This window comes from Nestor notabilis, unplaced genomic scaffold (genome assembly GCF_000696875.1).
Source record: "Nestor notabilis isolate BGI_N333 unplaced genomic scaffold, ASM69687v1 scaffold31550, whole genome shotgun sequence".
NCBI classification, from domain to species: Eukaryota; Metazoa; Chordata; class Aves; order Psittaciformes; family Psittacidae; genus Nestor; species Nestor notabilis.
Genome location: NW_009910245.1, coordinates 39,790 through 58,814, shown reverse-complemented (window position 1 = coordinate 58,814; position 19,025 = coordinate 39,790). Strand labels below are relative to the sequence as shown.

Here is a 19,025-nt window from a genome sequence, read left to right as displayed (position 1 = left end):
CGGGGCTGAAACCCCGAGCCAAGCCGGGGCGGCTGGGTCTGCTTTAATGTGTAAAAGGGTGGGTTTTAGGAAACGGTACATTGAAACTATGAAATGCCAGTGAAATATATGGAGTAGCTGCTTCTGCTACGTACAAATCATACGGATCTCTGTCATTGAGAAAGGTCAGTTTCCCCCTGTGCTGCCAAGGGCCCGGTGCGTGGGGATGGACGTGCTCCCTCCGCAGCCCCGAGATGCGTGTGTCTGTGCTGGCCTCCTTGAGACAGCAGCGAAAGCCAAAAGTCATTCTCATGTGTTTCTGAAGGGTACAAATGGCCTTGTTTCCATTTCTGGGAGCTCTGGGCAATAATGTCTTCTGCTGATTTAGCACTTTGCAGTTGGAATGCGGTAAACTTCCTAATAGCTTTTATAATATTGATACAATGCATGTGTGTGATCACTGCTGTTTCCTCACCTGGAAGGAATTGAAAGTACATCCTTGTCTTTCCCATCTTGCCCAGTGCAAGGGTGATGTGGCGTTTTGACACGACTGTTGCTCCAGCTGCTTTGTAGCTTGCTCAAGAGTTAGTTTTCCACTTTAGCAATGTTGCAGAAGCTCAGATAGAGATGGTAGAGCTCCTTGTGTTGAGATGAGGCATTTGTACCTGCTGGCTTTCCCTTTCCAAAGTGCATTAAGAATTTAAGATGAAAGTTATGCTTCATCATACCTCCTGTGGATAATTCTGGGACTATATTGTGTGAACTGACACAAAGTACTGCATTCAATACATTTTAATGCTGAATTTACTTGAAATTTACATGAAATCTAACTATAGGCTGCTCAGGTTTAGCTTGTGACTATTGTCAGTTTCCTCTGAAACTGACAGTGTGAAGTCTGATTTCAGACACACTGGTTTTGCTTAGTCAGTTACAGTAACATGTACATTTTTCCCTTTCGTTCTATGGGGTGCGAATAGAAAAGCCTTAAAACCTTTTTCTGTGTGTGTGTGTGTTAGATGGCGTTGTTGAAACCATGCACTTTAAACTTTCAGAAACAGGAGGCAAACCCTTGTAAAGTGAGTCTTGGAATTAATGGGAAATTGCTTCTTGCTGTATAGAGTTATCAAAATCAAGTATAGTAATTTTTTTTCTCTTGTCTTAAACTAATAATTCCTTTTAGGTCGCCTTTTTATTTAGCATCACATACTATTACTTAGTAGTCTTTAGTGGTAATGAATGTTATTGAGTATTATTTAACTTTTTATTATGATTTACAGTAAGGAAGAGGACTATAAATGAATCATTACAGTGAAGCAGGTTGATGCTGGGTAGGATGAACTGAGCTTCTCTCTATTAATACTCAGACTGAAGCTTTCACTATTGAAGATGTTGAAGAAAGGCTCTTTTTTCCCCTCATTGCTTAGGGTCTGATGTATTTGGAATTTGGACCTTTGGTTGCATATGATTGTATATTAACCTGAACTACTCGACTTCAGGACTAGCTACATGTCTGCATGTTATGTTTAGAACAAAGCCAGGATTGTGAAGAACACAGGTAACTCTGAACTTCATTTGGTTTATCTCAGGAACATAGTGAACCAAAAATAAATTACAGATGCTAGCAATTGGAGGTAAAGTTTTTTCTACTATTTCTCCCTGTTGAACATTTCCAGACAGAAAACCATATTCAGTCACAATCTCTGCCCAGTGTTGCAACTACGCTGGCTAGGCAGTTGAACCCAATGAGTTTAGAAAAGTCCGATTTCTTTGCTTGCTTGCCCAATATCCTGCTTTGGTGAATCTGACAAAGTATTTCTTGTTCTAATTGCTGATGTTTCAACTTTGTTTTCCATTCTCAGTTTGACTATGCAGGTTGGGGTTGGTATGTTTCAGAAAATACAGCGATACTCTTGCCATTGAGAATGTTGTTACTGCTCTTTTGGAAACGATAAAGATGTAACAACCGAATCTCCTACTAGGTGGCTTTTATCTCGGGAATGTTTACTCCCACTTCACTCCAGCTTTTAGTCAAGGTCTGCAAACTCTCTGTCGAGATTTCTTTTTCTTTTTTTTTTTTTTTTTTTATTCGAACTTTTACTTTAAATGTCAGGTACTACAAGGCAAAAGAGTAATTCAAAACACACTAAGAATCACACCTAGTGAGCAAAACCGCGCAGAGAAGACTCGCTTATGTGTGTTTGTGTTCCCTTTGTCTTTTCTGCTTATTTCCACTGTGGAGTACTTTTTATGTGCAACATGTGGCTGCCTGTCTAGGTAATCATCCAGGTGTGCTCCAAAGCGGGTTTTACTTTGTTATTGACTGCTGGTGGTCTTGAAGCATGAAACATGTTTGTAAAGGGGAAGGTCCTCACTCTCCTTATGAAGGTCTGAAGTGTGTCAAACTTGCAAACAATTAGTACACCTATTTTAAATTAACCGTGGCCATTGAGTGTGAAGTCAGCTGTTGTACAGATGAGTCAAGCTGAACCAACTCAGATTATCAGAACAGTCTCCAGTGGACTGCTGTTTGAAATTATCTCTCTTTATTCCTGATAAAGATGACTGGCTTTGGTCTGGTTTTCAAGAACTTTTTGATAGGCTGTCTCTTCTGGCTCAGCCTGTTTTGGTTTTTGTGCTGAAGATAAGTATAATTTCAGGAATAACAGAAAACCAGCTATTGTTTGACAGTGTATTCAAGTGGAGAATTTGCATCCTTGAACGGCTGTGCTGGTATGGAACAGCTTATGGGATTTAGCTTTGAGTTTCTGCCCTGCCCATCTGCATTGATTTAAAACTAGCTCTGAGTCCGAGGTGCTGTTATTTATAGATACCACCAATCCCGCATTAGCAGAGAAGAGAAGTTACGGGTTTGTCACCTCAGGAAAATGTCATCTGGCAGTATGGTAGTTCCAACCTCTTCTCTCTGGGGAATCTGATAATGGCTTTTTAAATTCATGTCTATTTGCATACTGTTGACATCTTATGCAAGTCCGGTACCCGAGCTCCTTTTTGCTGAGATTCCCTATTTGAGGTCTTGAGTAATTTCCTGCTTGCTCAGCTTGGTCTTCTTGGTCTCCTCTGCTGCCTTTTTGATACAGTTGTCAATTGATTCTTAATTGATTGTTATTTTGGCAAACAAGGGAAGTGTCATACAACTGCCTAGAGGTTAGAAATCTGCTGCTGCTGCACAACTGCCCACATGGGACTGGCTACAGCAGAGCCTCCGAAGGTCTGCGTTGCAGCCTGCATTGCTTCTGTTATGCAGGTCTTGCGTCAAATTTAGTCTGTGCTTTGAAGCAATGTTTCACTGGACTTCCCAAAAGAGATATTTTAGAGCTATCTAGTTCTGATCCCTGGGAAGACAGGCATCTTATTATAAGTAGTAATTACAACGAGTCATTTTTGTTTCTTTCCTCTGTACTGAAACCTTCCTTGGAGGAGAAATTGTCAGCAGTCATACCAGGGGATTTTGTTTGTTTCTGTCAGCAGTCATACCAGGGGATTTTGTTTGTTTCTGAGATCAACAAGCTTCTTGCCTGTCTCCTTAGCTGTCCAGTGAGAACCCTTTGCCTAGTAGTCTTTGATGTTACATGGTAATGCTTCCAACAACAGGAGCATGAACACATTTAAGGGTATTACTTTCTCCTAGCCCTGACGTGACTTCGCTAATAGTTCTTTACTTGGAGCTGCGTATCACTGTAGCAACTTATTTCCACACTGGTTCAAGCAGTCATGGCTGTGTTACATTCACCCGGGGTTGTTTAACGAATGAATTAATTTACCCAATTCTTGAAAGCTTTTAGGTCCAGAAGACCTGTATGGTTACCATGTCTGAAACTCTTCTGTGTTACCATGGCATTCTTGTGCTCTCACATGTTAACCATTATATGGTCTTTCACATCTTAAGACAACAAAATGTTTTTCCCTTCACAATTTATCCCAGGGTGCAGAACTTGCTCTCAGCACGTTTTCAGCTCTTCTGCATTATTTTATGACACACTTTGAAAAGCTCTTGTAAAGCATGTTTTTGGCCTGTATTACTTGTCTCTTTTTTTTTTTTTGAGTTTTCTAAAATATTTTCTAATATTCTAAAAAAATATTTTCCAGTGTATTTGAGGAGGTGATAATATCCTTGTATGGGGTTTGAACTACCGCACACTAAAAGGTGCGCCTGTAACTGTTGCTACGCTTTGCCTTTTTCCATCCTTCTTTCAATGAAAATCTGATTTGGGAGACATTGTTTCTCTCAGCTGTATGTTTGCAGCTTCATGTTTTGAAAAGATGCTTAAAATCCGTTTACAGCTATCTTGTGCAGAGGTGAAAGGAAGGATTTTTGTTTCAAGTTCTTTTGGGAACCTGAAAATAGAATTGCTTGTTTTGCACTGGGCTGTGGTTTAAGCATTTTATCTGGAACTTATTATGGAAAAAAATTCTCCAGGAGAATTTGCTGCTTTTGCTGCCTGCTTTGGTCATAACAACAGTGATAATATTCAGATTAAGGGTCACTTACTTGGGCTCTTCTGGCTTGTAGAAACATGAAAATGTGCAGGGAAAGAAGTGTGATACAGCCTTGCTTCTGTAGCGTGGCACAGTACTGATTGCAGGTGGTAAATCTGGTGAGTAGGGTGCATTAATACAGCGAATGGTCACTTCATTGTGTGCCTGGTCTGTGCAATGTGCTCCACATTAACTGTTGCTTAGAAAAGTTTACAGTCTAATAAAACTGTGTACTAAAATCTAGATGCCTCAGCAGCTCGCTTGTGCCAATTTAACTCTGGCTCCATGGTGGATTTGCCAACTTTTCTGGTCTGGGCTGCGATCAAGCAGATGTCTGGTATCCTGAGCTGCTTAACATCTGGATGTCCCAGGCAAATTATCACCAGGCGTGTGCAGATAACTGCCACATGCTCCATCGGTCTGGCACATCCATCTTTCATCTTTGAACGCTGGCTGGCCGGTTTGTGCATGTGTTGGTGTTCTCTCTTTTTGCTGTTCCTTATAAAACTGTGGCTTAACCTGTGGATCTTGAAGCAACAAAGTTCCTTTCCATTTCTGAGTAGATGCACTGAGCTAACCAGGACTGTTTGTTGTATAACTTCTGCTCTGTCTCCACAGTAGGCTATTTGCTGCCAGGCTGAGTTCAGCACCTCTCTCTAGGCATAGCATAGCAGCAATACTTAAAAAGGAGCATGCTCCTGAGTGAAAGGGGTAGTGTTTTGCTGCATGACACTAGGAGAATGGTTTGGACTTTATATTTCCAGAGAGAGTGGTGTAGTTTGGGTTTTTCCCTACTCTAGAAGTGTACAATTCCACAGCTTCTGGATTGTTTGCTCTCTTTCTTTTAAATCCTTTAACCTTGATAAATTGTTAGAATTGGCAGTTGTGGACTGAGAAGCATGTAACTAATTATCAGAGATGTAAAAAAGGATTGCATACTCAGATTTTATTAAATTGAAGATTCTTTCTTTAGAATTGCCTTTGTTTCAGATCCTTTCAGATCTCTTACATACTGAAGGGAGGCTAGGACAGAATAATAAAATATTTCATCTCATTAACACATTCATAATATTTCAGAAATGAGTAAGAAGGATAGGCAAATACAAAAGTTCAGATAATCCTTTTATCTCATTTTGACTTCTATAATATCATGTAATTTACAATAAAAGACACTGTAAATTACAAAGTAACTTAACAATGGGAAGGTACTAATGCAAGTTTGGAAGTCTGTGATTTTTCTGGGAAAAAGTAATGAAGTTAGAATGGCTGGAGGAACTGGGTCAGTGCAAAAGAGCATTCATGGGGCATCATTCCTTGATGCTCACATTATGAAAAGCAATGAAATGGGACTACGTTAATGTATTCCTTGGGTTTATTGTTCCTACAGAGCTGCGATTCTTGTTTCCATCAGAAGGCCAGACACTAACACTCAGTGACTGAAAGGATGTGTGGAGAAGCCTGACTCTCTTCTGTCAGTTTCCATCAGATTGGAAGAGTTTTCAGTTGGGTTTAGTCAAATAATAATTTGTATGTGTGATTAGAAAAGCCTTTGATTTTTGTGGTTTTTTGGTTAAAATCTGATCTGTGGGATGGGGTTGATCCTGCTTGTGATGCAGGTGGTTGCATTATACAAGGCGTGACTCGCTGTGCTGAGCCCATAGCACCATTGCTGTTGTCCAATTAGAGTGAACAATTTCCCAGTGACATGTAGTAATGATCTGTTTGATGACATAGTTCAGTGAACAATGTTTTGGCAGCAGGTTGGAGTGAAATACCTTTTCCTACTTCCCGATGCGTGCCTCTCCCTTCGGTGTGCTAGGGCAGGAACTGGGCATATCCTTGGGTCTCAGTAGGCGGGATACCTGGGCCTTTCTGATGATGCTCTGCTGTGGAAAGAAGTGGTCCTGTTCCTTGCTTTCCACCAGCCTTTTCCCTTTTGTGAATCGCAGTCAGCTTTGCTAAACCTGGCAGAAAACCTTTTCCTTCTTTTCTCGGGTGAGCATTCCTAGCCAGGGGAGCTGAAACTGCTCTCTCTGCAGTCGGTGAGCACTGGAGCTGATCCAGAGAGGAGCTTGGTCATGGTTTTAACCACACTGGGGAATCATCCTGGGTCACCGCAGCTGCACAAGAACCTGTCCCCTGCCACTGGGAGGGAACTGCATGGGCAGTGAGTACTCACAGCCCTGTATTGGCCTGTTCTGGCCACATGTGAAGTGGTCATGTAGGAGAGAAGGAAGTGTGCAGGCATATGCCTACTATTATTTCTTTACAAAGAGCACTGTTCTGGCCCTTTCAGGTCGGCTTCAGTGTTATTTGGCATTAGTTTGTCGCTTGGTAAACCAAAAGAAACCCCTGGTTTATGACCATCATAATATCACAACAGAAAGTTGGAATAGTTCTAATACAACTACTTTTTCCATTGTCAGTCACAGGTACTTAAAAGCTGAGTGACCTGTTACCTTTGATCTTTAAAAAGGAGATAGATGTAGCTGCATTTCCTGTGTTGAAGGAGCTAAATAAGCTCTGATGCTGAGTTTTTCCTGCCAGCTAGTAAATGCAGTAGAAGTCAGGCAAGTGCAGGACATTCTGGATAATAAGGCACAGTTTATTTGCTATTTGAACAGGCTAGTAGAAAAACTATTGTCTCTGTCTAAAGGGAAAGAAGAATGTTCTCTCAACATTATGAATTAGGAGCCTACATGTGTGGGTCTTAAAGATACCTACTCCCAGCAGCTAAAAACTGAAGAGTGGCTACTGCTTTTAGAACAATGTTTAGGGCTTTAGGCTTCAGCACATTTGCTTCTTACAGTAATGTGTGTCTGGCAAGAGTGTTTCAGTTAAGCAACAAATGTGAGAAGAATGAACTGGAGGGTAAAAAAGGCTTTAAAAAAGTCAGGAAAAACGTCCTATTCTTTGTTTAATCAGAGAACTGCACTGAGTACACAGTACTACTGTGAATTTCAGGGATTTTTGTTATTAAGGGATATACTGAATTACAACTGTAGCTGCTACCACCTGGAATTTCTGGTCTGACTATTTCAACATTCCATGTCACTTTAAAAGACATCTTTGGTATAATTAATTTTCAGGGAGCTTTCAGGGGTTTTAGACTTGATTTCAGTAACTTTAACACTGAATATGAACCAAACAAAGAAATACCAATAGAAGCAAGAGTAAACCCATTTTCAAACATCTGCATTGTTTATATGTTTAGGTGGCTGTCAATGCACACATCCCTCCAGATTATCTTCTTAGGATCTGTGAGAGACTTGGACCCCTTTTAGACAAGGAGATCCCACAGAGTGTCCTAGGTGTGCAGACTTTGCTGGGTGTTGGGCGCCAGTCTCTATTGAGGGCAGCAAAAGGTAAGATTCTCAATTTATGGGTGCTTGATTTTTATTTTAATGATCAAACCTTTTGTTTCAATTCACACTGTGGTATCTGCATGTGTTTGCATGAACCCTGGTTTATCTCCTAAGCTTGTCAGCTTTTTTGTTGCAGTGTTGCTAAAGTGCAGTTACTGTTTCTATGGGTGAAAATGCCATTTTAGGAGCAGCTTTTGCCTACAGTTGCCTGATGTAGTTGCTTGCTTCTTTGCCTTCCCTCCTCAGCGCATTGAACTGGTGTTTGTGTAAATGATGTGATGAACTGGACTGGATCCATTTGATCCATCTGAAAAACAGCCTTATTTTTATATATATGCATACACACATGCCTGGATCTAAAATAACCCAGCAGTCTGTATTTTTTGCTGGGCTATTTTTCAGGCTGATCTGTTCCATTTGTTCCATTATTCAATTCCCTGGCTGTGTGGACTGGTGTGTCAGCCTGAAGGGCAGGGTTTAGGGGGTGGGAGAAGGTGAGACTGATTCAGTGATAATTCCTGCTTGTCCTTGCTTAAAGTTAATTTGAACCAAAGCTTCCATTCCTTTCATGAATAGAGCACCAGCCCTATTCCTTTTGAAAAACTGCTCTGCTTGAGATAATGATCCTGAGAGCACAGTTTTGTGTTATAACTAAACAGATCTAAGAGCCATCTGCTATTGTAAAGAGTGGTTCCTCCCTTCCCTCCTCACTCCATGCTGCTGCCACTTCTTCCCTGTAGGAGCCAGAACTTACTTGATGCTGTGATGTGCTGATTCAGAGAGCTAAAATGTTCTAAAATTTGTTATTGCTGTTATAGTGAATTAAATGAGCTCATGGAAGGATCAGAGTGCTGGAGGTGACACAGGCAGCAGGAGCAATCTTCTGGGAGAGGAGGAAGGATGGGAGAGCAGGACCTTCCTGTTTCAGTGGCAGTTGAGCACTTAATTTACCTCATCCTCTGAAGTCACACTGTGATGCTAACAAGGACTTATAGCATTCTGCTAATCCCCTGGTTATCACCTGGAGGGATGTGCTATTTGCAAACACATTTCCTTACACAAAGTTTGGGCCTGAGTCTTGTTTTGCCTATGCTGTGCTATAACTGGGTGGAGAATTTCAGGTTTGCAGGGAGGCCTCCAGAGAACCATTTGTTCATTTCACATTCAGTTTGAATCTTAAAGCAGAGAGAAAATAAGCATTTTTGTGCAGGGAAACAGAAGTTTCTTAGGTTAATTAGGGGACAGAGGCTAGATGAATCACTGAAGTAGTGCTTCCTAAGCCATATGATAAATGCATTGCAAAAAGATTTCTACTAGATTCAGGGTGGGATTTTTTTCCCCTTCAGAAAAAGATGCTGTGACATTGTGCCATTTGGTGTTTAAACACACTAATATGAAAGAGCTTACTTTTTCCAAAGTTGACATTCATGAATTTCCACTCCCCCTCATTGTATAACGATATGAAGTTTCCATTTACCATTAGTATTTATGGCTATTTTGACCTATTATAGAAAGCATGAGCACTGGTTTTAATGTGTATCATTGTAATGATCTGTGATACAGTTAGAGTTTTCATCAGAAGGTGCTCTTGGGTGTCTGTCTGAGTCATGGAAGCTTTGGCACTTCATATTCAGAGATCTAAATGGTGATACACAGATCCACCAATTTGTGGCACTGTCCTTCTGTTTCCATCCTTACTCACCATGGAAGCTCATTTCTCTCCTTCCAGATGGCCAGAAATGGAAGAAGTCCAGGTCTAATTTCTGAGGCACTCCGAACAGTCTCAGAAAAATCACTATTGTTCTAGAGAGGAGGCTCACTGAGGCCAGTTGGCAGCAGATAGCTGGAGAGTCTTTAGAGAAAACAGTCTTCATTTTAAAAACAATGTTTTTTGGGGGGTGGGGTGCAGAGGACAGCCTGAAAGGAGGGCATATTGCCACCAACTGCAGGAAAACATATTTATAGGGGAAAAAAAACCCCAAACCTCTTACTTCTGCCACTTTCAGGGAGCAAATGTATGTGTGTATTCTCAAATATACCGTTCATACGAAAAGGTCCTTTATGTGTTGGGATTGCAGAAGGGCTAAAAACATTCTGCAGTTCAGTCCAGCCTCAGTACTGAGAGCACCTATTGTTTTCATTTTCTTTCCATCAATTTAGACTCCCTGCTCACCAAAAGGAAGCCAAAATAAGCTGAAATCATTTACACTCATATTGCTTAGGAACTGGAAATCAGAGTAGCAATCTTCTGTAAGCATTAGATCTCTGACAAACTACTTAAAAAGGCAAATCTTATTTTTTGATGCTGGGAGTTGTGCTTGATGCTCTTGATTCTAAGAAGAATAGGTTGGTTGGACCTGGTTTGGCTGATTGTTTCACTAACCCACTGTTAATCTTGCTGGTACAGACTTCAGACATACACTATGGAAAGGATCTGCATTTGCAGCTCTTCACAGAGGCCGGCCTCCAGAACTACCTGTAAATTATGGGAAACCACCAAACGTGGGTGAGTTTTGAAACCTACATAAGGTGTTTTTTTCCTTCTCTGTATTTTAATTATTGTGCCAGCTGAAAGTTACTCTTGCTAACTGAAACACCACTGTGGGCTTGCATTAATGGCTTTTTTGACATTTCACCATGAATTAGTCTAAAAGAAGTTTCTCACTGACAATAGAATAACCCTTTCTGTGTTATTCAGGCTTGGATCTTCCCTAATGTGTTTCGTTTCCCTAATGTGTAATGTTTCACATGTTAAAACGTTGTGGCCCCATTGAAAAGCCTTGCATATTAACTTCCTGTTTGGAGGGCAACATGCTTGGGGATTTTTTTATGATACATGTACATAACCTGTACATATGCTTGTAAGATTGAACAAGCATGCTCACCGGAGCATGGAGACAATCTTTTCATTCAGGAATCTTAGCCAGAACAAAGCGCCTGGCTCCCAGGGAACTTTCTGGACTCGAGCATTCATTTTAGTTTGATTATGACAGAAAACAGACTGCTTGCAACATCCCTCTCCAAAAAGGAAATAATCACCAAACCTACATTTGGGTTATTTCAGTGTTTCAGTTAGATGAAGAACACATATGAAACTCAGATATATGTAGGCATTCAGCTTACGTATCATCGCAGAGCTTCTCTGTTTGCTTAAACTGGAAAGTGTTTTCTTTGTATGGTCTCAACTTGCATTAATTATTTCTATAGCAAACAAATTTGATTCTTGTAGGCATAAATATAAGTCCTGTGGGTCATAATGTGTTTCTTTTTAGGGTATTTTATGTGTTTTTACTGTGTTTTTAGAGACTTTTCCAGGTTTGTTAGGAAATCCATTCATGTATGTTTCTCTCATCCCTTTGGTGATGTAGGGATGATGATGGGAGTCTTCTGTTTCTGCCATGTCTGTTCTATTTGAGCTTCTGCACTTTCTCTCTCATTACTAAAAATTAATCCTTGTCAGACATGAAAGTGCCAGAGCCCAGGCTGTTTGTGGTTGAAATCGATAGCACACTTTGCATAAGGTCTGTGGTGGTGCGGCAGCAGTGTGACGGAATAGCAGAGTTAATTACAGGTCTTCTGTATGAAAAAGGAATGGCTATTTGCCTGCAACTAGTGCATAGGGAGCTGTTGCATTAGTGCTTTTCCTGCTTTTGTCAGATAATTTATGAGTCATACTGTGGACATTAAAAAAAGAAAATTGTTTCCATATATTAGTATGGGTACTTCTGTACATGTCTACGTATTTATACTTCCTGACTGGTTCTGCACTTACTTTACTGTTAGCAGTTGGGCTGATGGATTGCTAATAGGCTAACCTACAGATTTATTGCACGCACTCAGCTTCTAAAGTTGTATTTCTATAAGGACTTCTGGATCAATTTTTTCATGAGAGGAGAATCAGACTGTGTGTTTTTGGAATATGCAGTATTATTAATGAACCATACTTGCAGATTGGACTTCAGTATTTATTTTCATGACAAAGGTCTGTGCTGCTTGCTTGGTGACTAGTGACTTAGCAAACAGGATGATTTGTTGGGTTTGGTGTTTTCCTATGAATTGTTTTTTTATTTTTTAAGTAATGCAAAAGTGTTTGCAAAGGGTCTTTTATAGCCAGGAATTAATTTTTATAAGTATTGCTTCCTGGAAGAATACAGTCTCCTTGGTATAATTGTGAATTCCCATACTGTGCTGGCTTAGTCAGATTGAGTCTTCTGGAATTACTTGCTGAAGTAGTTGGGCTGAAGAAATAGACACCCATAATAATGTGTGTTCGTGAATGAGACATACTGATTGTGTAATTGCCTGCATAGATTGGTAAATAAGGTACAGAATGAGCAGCTAAAAGTATTCTTATATTGCTTCCCTCCCAGTTGGAAGAGTTGGCAGCTGCAGTGGCTTGCCTTTTTCTGGTTGAGGTTGGGACAAGACTTTGTGATCTGTACTCCAAAGGAGAAGGTCATGCACAGTGGAACCAGAGCAAGAAATCAGTGTTGCTCTTTCCCCAGCATGTTTGTGCAGAGCTGGAATCTTCTGGCTGAGGGTGTCTTTGAGAAAGTGCTGAGTTGTGGAGTCATTCTCAGGAACATGTTGTCTGTTGAGTCTTGGAGGTCTGTGGTGATCTGCTGGGGGAGGAGAGGAAGGGAACATGCTGTTAGCTCTCTGCTGCTGACAGGGTAACACAGTGAATACAGTGAGGATGGTCTTTTAAACTGTTTCTTTGCAGGTTTTGCGGTAGTGGTATGTTTAGGACTCCTTTTGTGCTTTTCCAGTCAGAAAGGTGACAGATTGGTCATTCAGCACCTCAGCAATGGGAGTTATTCACATGTGATATACATGTTTTGTACAGATTTTTTTTTTTTTTTAATAGGACTTCAGTTTTGTCAGGACTTTCTTTTTTTTTTTTTTTTTTCCAGCAGGCAACACAAAGCAGTTGAGAAAGAAGATGGTTTTCCCTCTTTAGTTGATTATTAGAGGTATTCTAACCTGAGCAAGACAATCTTTATGTGGGTATCTGTCGCTAGTGAAAGTAACACAAAATTTGGAACCAGAAAGTTCATAGCATAGTCTCAATGAACAAGCATTTCAGCTGTATGGAAATGTGCAGTCAAGGTGATCCAGCTACTTTAGAGCTGCCAAATAGCAGTGCTCTGTTGAAGTCAGAAATTGATGATGTTTCTCTGCTGTAAATTTGCTCCATGAGGTCAGCAGCTATGAAACCTGGAACACTTTGTTCTTCTGGTGGTTTTCCTGGGACTAGCTGTCTTTGTGGCTACATCCACTCTCTGAGAAGATGTTTTGCATGTGTGAGCCAAATGTGTTTATTTCACAGTCTTCTTATTGGTACCCAATCTTCATGCTTAATCCAGCCCTACAGTGGGGTCAGAACCTGCTCACCACATGTCCTGGCTATGTAAAACGTTATGTTCTCATTCTGAAGTTACAGTGCTTATTTCAGCGGGTAAAATAGTATGATGTGAAGCCATCACCCTTAATGCTAGAGAAACTACTTTTAAAACAATATTGGTACCACTATTCCATTTTCTATTTTTGCTTGTAAAAAGTGGAGCGAAGCAAGAGTTTATAGGGAGAAGAAGGATTCAAGCAGTTTGAGAACTGCTGCAGCTAGGGGACTTTGTCCATCCTGAAATGTTTTCATTCCTTCTCAAGTTGTGACTTAATATTGAAATTTGTGATGTCTGATGATTGCTTTTTAATTTTTGTTTTCACTGATGGGTTATTGGTGAAAGGTTTTGGTTTCATCCTTCCTAGGTGAGCTTTCTTGCAAGATTTTTGCAAGAAACAGTGCTGTTATCCCTAGTAGACTGGATTGTGATTTAAGAATTACTGTTGTAGCGCATGTGTGACTTCTCTCTGCCCCAGCAGCTGTGCCCATACTTGCACTAAGGACTGCAATGCTCACTTTTAATGTGAAAATAACATGAATGCAGTTATTACAGCTTTTTCTGGCAGGGCATAGTGAGGGCGTAGAGTTGGCAGCTGTTGTGCCCAGTGTGGTGTGAAGTACAGCAGCTAATTTGATAGGTTGCTAAAAGATTTTAGGGCTACCCTGTTGCTAATTCTGTGTGGGATTTGTTTGGGTTTTTTTTTTTTTTTTCTAAATACTTTTAGGCCTTATGACTACAGTAACTTCATTGTACTGAAGAAAGCAAAATTCACAGGGATTTTTATCATGTGTAGGTAAATTCCCTATTTAGACTTTGTGTATTGATCTTCTACCAAAAAATATAAGAACTGGAATTGGGGATGTTTGTTTTGTTTTGTGAGGAGTTTTTTACTTTGCAGTTCCTTTGAAGGCAGTGATAGTTTGAAGACAAAAATCCCAATCCCAGCTTTGTGTGTCTGGCATACGTTTCTGATATACCCTAAACATTTTTATAGGGAGGATCACATATATTAAGTACTTGCTACCTTTTGTTTGAAGATGCTGTTGCTTTGGTGAAGATGGTGCTCCTTAGGGCACAGAAATAGTTCTGTATTTCTCTGAAACTTGTGATTGAAGCATTTCTTAAGCAGAGCTTTTTATTTTTCAATTATCCATGGGAGATTGAGGAGCCCTGTCTCCATTGTGAAAACAGGGAAATGGACACAGAAAAAAGTGAAATTCACTTTCACATCCTCTGCAGCTGAACTGGTTGCAAGTTTTGGAATAGACCGGAAAAGTTAGGTGCCAAGTGCCAGATGAAAGGCAGTGTGAGTGAGTTAGATGCCTGACTGTTTGTTATACCTTTTAGTGTTTCCTTGGTGTGATTTACAGCAAACAGCAGTGCTGTATTTTCAGGATTGCATGGGAACACTGTAGTATGTAGAAAGTATTGAGATTATTTGGAATGGTTTGAAATACAGGTATACCTTTTTGATTCACACAGTCCTTTGTGTGGTTAAAAATAATCTTCAAAGCCATTTAAGATTGTTGAAAGGCAGATACACTGTTATATATTTAAATGATTTAAGCATTGAAAGGCACAGCAGAATTACCGTATCGCTAAATGACTACATCTCTGTGTTAGCGTATCATGTCCACAGTGTGGGGGAAAGGAAGGTTTAATATTTTTAAGAATGTAGCTTTTAAGCTGGCATATTTAAATAGTAAATAAAACAGTGTGTAGCCAGTCTGACAGCATTTATTACTACGGGATATCTGCACTCTCCTGTGAGAGGTGGAGAAAAAGGGTTAGAGATTTCCTTTTTCCTTTGCTAGGGGAGACAGTTTCACTTAACAGCTCCTGCATAATATCAGGTATCAGTTGAATTGTAGGTAGATAGTAAATTAATTTGGCTTAGTGTTTTGCATTTTCAGTACTGCTGAATATGTGTTTTTATGTGATAAACAAATATTGACTGAAGGTGAGGTCACGTTGGGAGCAAGCATCTACACCTTTTATGCAGCTTATTTTTTCACCTTGTATGTAGCTTTTCAATTGCACCAAGTGATTAAAAATAGGCCAAATTTCAGAGCATAAAACTGGGAAATAAAAGACTTTTGTAAATCTGGAAACTATTTTCTTTGCCAGTTTATTTATGTGCTTGTGTATAAATTCTTCAATCATAAATTTACAGACGGGTGTTATGGGGTAGTAATGCTTTGAAATGATGCTTTTTGGCTTTGTAGATTTTTGTTAGCATATTCCATAAATATTTTTTTCATGCAAATAGGCAATTATATGGTCATACAGTTAAGAATTAAGAAAATGGTTCAAGTTCTTCACTATACTTTTAAACTAAAGGATTGAAAGGCACTGAAGAGCTTCTTGCCACTCCAGTGAAGCCCTGCCTAATTCAATGTGCAGTAAACAAGATAAGGGGTTCCTTCAGGGAGCTGCTATCGCGGGACTCACAGAACCAGCCAATAAAGCAATGCTGGGTCTTTAAGTGCCATTGGAAAAAAATTCTCAAAACTTCAAAATCAAAAGTTCAACTGGTATAAATTAGGATAGGTAAAATGAAATACCACAGGTGATCTCAAATGGTTCCTAAAATTGAAGATTAGAATTAGGTTTTTTCTGTATTCTGTAGCCACAGAACAGTGACCGTCATGTGGTGGCACGTCCCAGCAAAGGCACAGACGTGCCTCTTTTCTCCTTTTCTTGCCTAGTGGAAAGATTATAGTTATCATGAGTGTAACTTCCAACAGTGCTTTTTTTACACAATGTTTCTGTGTGTTTAGATTTCAGGCTGTTCTTGCAGCAGCTGCTGGGTATAGCAACATGAAATGATTTGTTGTTTTTCTTGTGCCTGCCATTCTTTTAACTCAGGTTGTTTCCATCAGTGCCATATATTTCTTATTCTTCAATTACATTGCCATAGAAATGCAATGATGTTGTTGCTGTTGCTTATAATGAGAGAGGTTTTGTGAGGAACATATGGATGGCCATTGACCCTCACATATGATCTGGAACCCCTTCCAAAGAAAGAGTTTTATCACAAAAAAACCCATTTCAACTAATATTGTACTCAAAAAAAACAACTTTCTGTAATTTATATCAGTCACATATCATTTCCTTGAAGCAAGCTTTCCAAATGCATGTAGAATAAATGTTTCTGTTGCCTGTTCATGAATTGAACTTTGGAATAACTTCCAGTTGTGGTGGGACATTTTTATTTTGCTTTAATTTTTTGTTGTGAAAGTGCAGTATATGGTGTGGTAGGTATTGACAGGCTTCATTAGGAGGGGGCTTTTTTTTTTTCTAGGACTGTACAGAATGTTCTGATAAGGCAGAAGAGGTTCAGATTTATGGATTAGAATAATAAAGTTGTTACCAAACATTGTATTTGATTTAATATTTATTTACTTTGTGTTCTGGACAAAATTAATGTCTTAGTTGTCTTTTTGTTGTGTTTTTCTCTCCCAGTAAATATAATTTCTGCCAGGCAATTAACTGGATGTGGACGTTTCAGCCACTTGTTCCCAACATCTACTTACCAACACATGAAGATGCACAAGAGGATTTTGGGGCATCTATCATCTGTTTATTGTATAGCTTTTGATCGCAGTGGAAGAAGGATTTTTACAGTAAGTTTAAAAATTGTACTTTTCTTGGAAGATTGCTTTGCTTCATTTGATTGCTTTCTCTCAAGTCCATCGGCAGCCTCAAGTTACTGATTGAGATGCAGACACAGCTTCCAGAAACAACAAAGGAAGAACAATCTTGAAATGTATGAAAACCCCACCTGTTTCTGTGCTAATTTTCACTTTTCATTTGACTTGCTATTTTAAAACTGCTCACGGCTCTGATAGACTGACAGTCAGCTATTTGCTTCCCCATGTAGAACGGTACAGCAGGGTTGTTCTGGTCCAGAGCTTGCAACTCTCACTTGACACATACAGTTATTTATCTTTATTTATCATCTTTCTTACTGAATGGCATCTGTAGTACTCTGTGGTTTGGAATTAGTTTGCATGCTGTTTCTGAGGTAAATCTTAACTATTTTCTTAAAACTCCATTTTACCTTTCGATAACCTTGGCAATGCTGTCAATCCTTTCCTTACTTTTCACTAAAAACCTGATGGTGAATAGAATACCTCATTACATCATCTGCAGTTTACTTCTCTACTAAATTTACTTCCTAGAATTTGTAGTATGTCAGTGAATGTATGAATAATAATTAAAGTTTTTCTCCAGAATGCATTAACATACATTTCAGTGATAATGCCCTTGCTTTTTTTTTGTGCCTATTAAAAAATTAAGAGGTTTTTCAATTTAATAATGCATCTTTTAATAATTAATACCTGTCTTGTCTCATCTTTGCCCTTGTGTCTTATCAATAGGTGTTCAGAAGCAGATTACCTGGCAGGCTAATTTTTGTCTTTGTGTTCTTGCTAGCTTGTTCACTCATTATAAATTGGTCAAATAGAGATACTGTTATGATAATTACTCTGGGTCATAGTGAGGGCCTTTCCGTTTTTGTTTACGCCATAAAGAAATGTTTCTCATCTGCAGTTATATGAAGAACTGAAAGTGATTTGTGTTCAAATTTAGCTGCAGTTAATAAAATGTAATTGAAAGTCAAATGCTTAATATTGGAGTTAGTTTTATTGTGCTGTGTTTCTGAATATATAGTGGCAATCCTCGCAACTAATTTCGGTATTCTTTATAGTATCTGAATAGTGGAAAGGGCTGTGAACTGTCTAAAAATTCCTGACTATACTGGGATTGAATATGAAATTATGTAGCTGCTTCTGTAGGTAACAGTATTCTACAGTGATTGTGTTGGATGTGCTTTTGAATTGTGTCCTGTCCCGAACTGAAACCTCACTGACACAGTGTTTCAGTTGCACTTGATGTTGCACGGTTTCTCTCTTTGAGTGGTCCAACTTTCTCCTGTTAACAGAGACTGAACCTCACAGTACAGCTGCCCTGCAGCTCTAGGAGCACGGCAGAGGCTCTGAGATCCCTCAGATGCTCAAGTGCTCTTCTTCCTTAGAGCTTAAATTTTGTGATCACTTAAATTTTACTACTGGCTTGATCGGTCTCACACAGGTAAATATGTGTTTTATTAGTGTGTAATGAAGCATTTTATCTTCTTATATTTACTTGAATTATTACCAGATTGTACTGTGAGGAGTTGCATTAGCAGTGGTAATTGTATCTTAGTATAAAACATAAAATAGAAGCCACTGTCTTATAAACATCTAAATCCTTGACTCCACAAGATGATCCTCATACTCCAATATTTGTGCCCCTGTGGAATCCCACTGGAGTTGTTCTTCTGGCAGGTTCATGGTGCAATGGTGTTCTTAGATACTTGTTCATCTGCAGTTGTCTTGGTTTAACTAGAACAACAGTGTAGCTGTGCATTATGATGTACACATAACATGTATATTATTTGACATAATCTTTGGAAATTTTTGTGTGGCATTAGGGGTCAGATGATTGTTTGGTCAAAATCTGGGCTACAGATGATGGGCGCCTGCTCTCAACATTGCGAGGACACTCGGCTGAAATTTCTGACATGGCTGTTAACTATGAGAACACACTGCTTGCTGCAGGCAGTTGTGATAAAGTAGTCCGAGTATGGTGTCTTCGAACCTGTGCCCCAGTTGCAGTGCTGCAGGGCCATTCAGCTTCCATTACTTCCATACAGGTAAGGAATGATATTATTTTTTCCTAAATCCTGGAATTAAAGTGGTAATGAGAGATGTGCATTAGCAGTTGGGGATAAAAC

The 19,025-nt window shown here is 39.5% G+C and overlaps 1 protein-coding gene across 1 annotated transcript in view; it reads left to right on the top strand.

The window, feature by feature from the left end:
• The first annotated feature begins 7,695 nt into the window (after positions 1–7,695).
• BRWD3 (bromodomain and WD repeat domain containing 3) overlaps positions 7,696–19,025 on the top strand; it is a 43,932-nt gene continuing 32,602 nt past the window's right edge. The window contains exons 1-4 of the mRNA XM_010009135.1: positions 7,696–7,841; positions 10,249–10,347; positions 16,712–16,872; positions 18,723–18,944. Coding sequence (XP_010007437.1) covers positions 16,789–16,872; positions 18,723–18,944 — 306 coding nt within the window. The 5' untranslated portion in view covers positions 7,696–7,841; positions 10,249–10,347; positions 16,712–16,788. The remainder of the gene's footprint in view (positions 7,842–10,248; positions 10,348–16,711; positions 16,873–18,722; positions 18,945–19,025) is intronic.